Here is a 6000-nt window from a genome sequence, read left to right on the forward strand (position 1 = left end):
CTAGATGAGGCTGAGAGGAGAAACATTCAAGTGGCCTGGTTAGATGGGAATAACATTTCTTGGGGAACATATATAAGCCAGGACCATATATGTCTTTCATTATCAAAATATTCTCCTGAGGATGGCAGAATCTCTTCCCAAGAAAAGCAGCCAGTCACAGTCCACTTTTCCTCAATGGGAAGTATCTAACGAAAGTGCAGTAGGGAGGAAATCCATATCCTAGAACAAATGTCTTTGTTGCCTATTTTTCCTTTAGTAGGAAGTTTCTGGCAATGAAGTGTGTTTTGGGAAGGCATCCTCATCATTAATAGAAATATTGATATGGGGTTTCTATTGTTTCAATGGTATCTTATAATTTTACTTTATTTCAGAGAACTTCAATCATTGGGAAATGTGCATTCCCCCCCTTTTTTTTTTAACACCCTGCCCTTAAGGGTTATTGCTTCCATTGCATTTTTTGAAACTTGTAGTAGTCTTCAGTAAATCATCCACAGAGAATATGACCTTTTCTTTTCTTCTAGAGTCTGGGAGTTGGTGTACTTCAATTCTCCTAGTCCCAGTCATTGGGAACATGACATGAGACTAAATATTATGCCCCATTTTTCCAGTCGTAGTCATAAATTTTGCAGAGCCTAAATTCTTATAGCTTTCCCAGCTTTTAGTGCTTACAGTAGTAGTTTATATTTTTCCACTGGAACCAAATTATCATTTTGTTCTAGTTAACTCAGAAATCTTAAGGAAACTAAAGACCTTCATTTTTATTAAGGTATTGGTCCATGTTGTGACCTGAGCATATGTTTTTTGTATTTAGCAGGAGTCATTTGTTGCAGCAAGAAGTAGAATATTGGATCTTAATTGGAGAGCCAAGTAGAAAACATCCTACCATTCACTGTAAAAAGTAAGTTAAGGTGCTGTTGAATTACATTTATTTCTTTTATCTGGACTTGCCTGCAACTAAAAGAAAATACACAGATTTTGTGCATTAGCCTGATGTGTCACTATCATTATGTGCATTATTTTTTTTTTAGAAAACTTAATTATTGACCTAGAATTTTGGATAAAAAACCTCCACCATTGCTTATAATTATATTATATATTGTAATGGTAAAAGAATAATTTGAAGAATGAAATACTGACATGATAAAGCTCATTCAATTCAACCAACATTTTTGGAGTCATTGTGGTACAGTTTAAAGAATGCTGGAACTGGAGTCAGGGAACATGGGTTTGAATCCTGTCTTTGCCATTCACTTATTTAGTGACCTTGGACATTTCACTTAACTTCTCTGTGCCTCAGTTTCTTCAGATGTAAAATGATGAGGTTGGACTAGATGACTACTAAATCTGCGATCTTACATTTAGTAAATATCTGCTAAAGACACTCAGATAAAAGGGCAAAAGTGAAATCATTCTGCCCTCAGGGCGTTTATATTCTAATACCCATTAACACTGTAGCAATTTACCTAGATGAAAAAAGTTCATTAAAACTTTACTCTAGCGCTTTAGAAAATAAAACATCGATTTTCTTCTTGACTCTAGATGGGCAGACATTGTTGTTGACCTTAACACTCAAAATCCAGAATACCTCGATATTCGACACCTAGAAAGGGGACTACAGTATAGAAAAACAAAGAAGGTAAGACAAGATTCTACCTGAAGATACATTTCCCAACTCACTAAAAAGTGCCACCATGCAAAAATACTTTGAGATTGTGCCTTTTCTCCCCTTAGTCCTTTAAACTACTTCCTACAAAAAAGTAGAGGTAATTAGAGCAGGTGATAAAGAAATACAGAATGTATGTGGAGAATTAAATGGGATACAAAGGGTTCCTTCTTATTTTAGATGAAGGGGTAGAGGGAGAGACCAGAACATGGATGTATCATTGCTGAGGGTACTGTACTGCTCAATGAAAGGAGTGGGGTTGAGAAGTGCTTTGGACCTTTGGTCATTTGAAGAAAGGCAAGCAGTAGGAAGAGAAACAAGAAAATGTAGGTGGAATCTGGGAAGGGCATTGTACTTTTGAGGCAGGTGGGAGGAAAGAAAGGGGAATTGTAAGGGGACTTTAGGACTTTAATCAATCAGCAAGCATTTACTAAGTGCCCATGTGCTAGGCACTATGACCACACAGTGAACCACTCTATACCCTTAAAGGGCGGTATAGTGGATTTAGTGTTGGACTTAAGAGTCAGGAAAGCCTAAGTTAAAATCTTGCCTTAGACACTCATGAACTGTGTAATCTGAGCAATCACTTAACCTTTCTGTGCCTCAGTTTCCTCAACTGCCTAAAGGGGATAATAATAACACCTATCTCCTAGATATTTCAGGATCAGACGAGATAATATATGTAAAACACTATAAAATACTGTTATTATTATTATACTTTATTAAAAGAAACATGTACTTTGTGCGTATAATTTTTCTTTGTTGTAACAAAATAAGGCCCAGAGCTTCAAAGCCCTATTATATCATTTACTATATCAAATTTTGTTTTATCATTTGTTTATTTTTGTATCTTACCTCATCTATTGACAGGCAGAATTATGTAGTTAATAGTGTTGGCCTTGGCAGCAGGAAGATCTGTGTTCAAGTTCTGTCTTTGCCACATACTAGCTATGAGACTCAGTGAGATAACTTAATCTCAGTGCTCCAGACAAATTTCTAAAACCCTAAGTTGCTGATCATCATTCCACATTGGGAATTCCCTACACAGATGTAATCACAGGTCTAGATACCCCTCTTCCCTCAAAAAAAAAATATTATCTGCATAACTAGAATGTGAGTTCCCTGCTGGGACTGAATTTTGTTTATCTCTGGGAGCTCTTAGGATAGGAACTTATATATCAGGTGCTCAATGCCTATTTGTTGAATTGAATATTTGTCTTCTAGGTAGGGGGGAATCTACATTGCATCATAGCCTTTCAGAGACTTAATTGGCAAAGATTTGGCCTTTGGAACTTCCCATTTGGAAATATCCGACAAGAAACACAACCTCCAGCACATACACTTGCCAAATCTGAGAGTGAAGACAACATCTCTAAGAAGTGTCATGGGCGTCTGGGCCGATCTTTGAGTGCTAGTTTTCATCAGGAGTCAGCGTGGAAAAAGATGTCTAGTATTAATGAAAGAAGAAATAGTGCCTATTTGGGTTATAGTGATTATGATGGAAATGATTAAATGGGTGGGTACTGCACAGTGTGTATGAAAACCTGGAGTAGGACATGCAGTAGTAGGGAGTTTTACTAAGCTTGTGTTATATATGAATAGATCTCATCATGTGGGATAAAACACGGTCTTGTAGTTTCTCATTACCTAAGCTTGTATATGATTCTGATGGGTAATCTCAGATATGTGAACAGATAAGCACAGAGTATTGATCTTGTAAAATTAAGGAAAATAAGCAATCAAAATTGGAAAGCAATTTCTTTTTTAAAACCAAAATCAAACTGTGATTACTTTCTAAACATGTTGAAGATAAAGTATGTTTAACAGAATCAAGATATGAACTACTTAACCAAGCATGAAATTTTAAAATAACTTTTCTCAGATGAACGTGGAAGATTATTCTGCATTTAAGATTAAAATGTAGGTCTTCATCATCCCTTTTAAAAAGGGTAACTGATACAGCTACCAATTATTAATTTCAGCTAAGGTATATAATGATAAAGGGTCATCTGAAATTGTCCACTGTGCTTTGGTAGCTCTCTATACAATTATCAGTACCACTACACTTGACTTTTTGCTTGTTGACCTTTATCAGAAATCTCAAACATTTGCGAACTGAGTATACCATCTACTGGTTGTAGGTAATTTAGTTCATTGACTCAATATACTCTTGCTTTTTTTGACCTGGTAAATTTCTGTAAAACATAGATTAGAAATCTGGGTCCTATTTGTAATCTGTGGAGCTTATAGGTTTTTAAATTTAATTTGGGGGAGGGATGGGTTAGGTGTCTGGACCTTCAAACTACTACATAGTGATATGGAATGGGATCTCCTAGGACCTGATTAGTCCCACTATAGGATGGAGGCATAAGTTAATATAAACATTAAGGAATCTTTAAGCCACTGAGTACAATCAGGCTGATGCTTTAATTGTCTGTCTGATTCAGTCTTACTGTAAGATCCATGAATCTACTGCTGAATCCCTAAATCCTATCCACATAATCAGTTGATACATAAAGCAAGTGTTAAAGACAAAACAAAACAAAACACCCAACAAAACCTGAAGGGTGGATTTCACATGTTGAACTCTACTCTCACTGTGGAAATTCTGAACCCTACTCTCATTGCTGCCAATTTGTGAATTATAGAAGCTGGGGTTTTCTTGCTCTTCTTTCCTTTCAAGGGTCTTTTGGGGGTATTCAAACAAATACCTTCATTATTGCAAAGTAGTGAGACTTTGGCAGTTCCTCTGAAATATACCTCTAGTAAAAGGTGGTTCCTAGTTTTTTTTTAATTCCATATCGATTATCCACTTGAATAATCTACTAATGAGAACATGGTAATAGGATGCTCTTTTTTTTGTTTTCCTAAAGGGAACACTAAACCTATGTTTAAATAAAAGGGGTTAGGATTTGTAGGTTGCTGACTTTGTTAACTAATACTGGAACTTTTAGAAAATTTGTTCTTTAAATAAAGTTTTTTTTTAACTTTTAGTCATGTGAATATTTGTGAATTTGGGCATTTATCATTCAATAACCCGGAAGTTTAGTTTAGTAATAGACAGTGAACTGCCTGAGTCAAGAAGACCTGGGTTCAAGTCCAGCTACTGATGCATATGGGTTAGGTAATCTTGGGCAAGTAATTTAATCTCTCAGTGCCCCAGGCAGATTTCTAAGACCCTAAGATTCAGAACATTTGCAGATGTATAACAGCAGGAGTTTACTCATTTAGGAATTCCCTACACAGATGAAATCACAGATCTGAGCCAAAATAACAACGATAATAATAATTTGCTCAACTATTTGTGTCTGCCTAACTAGTTCTGACCAAAGAGCTGAAGTTCTTTTATAGAGGCACTGAAGAGGTTAGGGGTAGAGGTTTGGCATGCTGGGACCCCAAGAATGCCATGACAGAGTTGCCTGGAATGAATTCACTTGCTCCAGCTTTCTTTCAGTCATGAGACAGCCTATTATAACACCAATAGAAGTGGGCAAAATTCCCCTTTGGGGAACTTGCACCCTAATGAGGTAAATCTAGAAGTTATATAGAAAAGGGGCATGGGAAAGGAATGCCAAGGATGCTAATTAGATAATCTAAGGGTTCAGGTGTCTTTGGGAGCTGTGGATGGGAAAGTGTAGGGAGTATACCAAACGTTGAGGGAGAAAAGACAGTTTTTTGTTTAGCTGCCAGAGGCATGGACCTTGGGCAAGCACCAGAGACAAGATCCTTGGGCAGGCACCCTGACTCTGTCCTGACAAGGGAATTCTAGAGTTAGGCTTGCAACAAGGGAATATTTTCTCTCAAGGGAAGGGGGAGAAATGGTCTTAGGGTTTTTGGGGTCCAAGTCCCACCACTCCATCAGCACTACTAGGGAAACTAAAGGCCACATGATAGGCTAAACATATTATTTATCTGGCTTTTATCTAATGTTAATTGTGTTCTAGGGGACATGATTTAATATGTGGTGTATATGTAGAAGGGTAGTTAGGTGGTGCAGTGGATAGAGTGCTAGGCCTGGAGTCAGGAAGACTCATCTTCCTGAGTTCAAATCTGACCTCAGACAATATCTGTGTGACCTTGGGCAAGTCACTTAACCCTGTTTGCCTCAGTTTCCTCATCTGTAAAAAGAGCTAGAGGAGGAAATGGCAAACCATTCCAGTAACCTTGCCAAGAAAAACCCAAATGGGGTCCAATGAGTCAGACACAACTGAAACAAATGAACAACAACAACAACAGAAAATATCTAGGAAGGTATTATTATGAGGCATAACTAATAACATTTCTATAGAACTTGATAAAAGGGAATGATTGTTAAAAAGCACAATGCATTATTTCAA

The 6000-nt window shown here is 37.0% G+C and overlaps 1 protein-coding gene across 3 annotated transcripts in view; it reads left to right on the forward strand.

The window, feature by feature from the left end:
- BIVM (basic, immunoglobulin-like variable motif containing) overlaps positions 1-4656 on the forward strand; it is a 40955-nt gene extending 36299 nt beyond the window's left edge. For 2 of the 3 annotated variants that reach the window (XM_020972386.1, XM_078147312.1), the window contains 3 exons: positions 812-898; positions 1540-1636; positions 2888-4656. In XM_020972386.1, coding sequence (XP_020828045.1) covers positions 812-898; positions 1540-1636; positions 2888-3175 — 472 coding nt within the window. In that variant the 3' untranslated portion in view covers positions 3176-4656. The remainder of the gene's footprint in view (positions 1-811; positions 899-1539; positions 1637-2887) is intronic. The other variant, XM_020972387.1, reaches the window with a different exon arrangement.
- Positions 4657-6000: the final 1344 nt, after the last annotated feature.

The sequence above is a fragment of the Phascolarctos cinereus genome, unplaced genomic scaffold (assembly GCF_003287225.1).
Source record: "Phascolarctos cinereus isolate Bilbo 61053 unplaced genomic scaffold, phaCin_HiC Scaffold_7;HRSCAF=346, whole genome shotgun sequence".
Lineage (NCBI taxonomy): Eukaryota > Metazoa > Chordata > Mammalia > Diprotodontia > Phascolarctidae > Phascolarctos > Phascolarctos cinereus.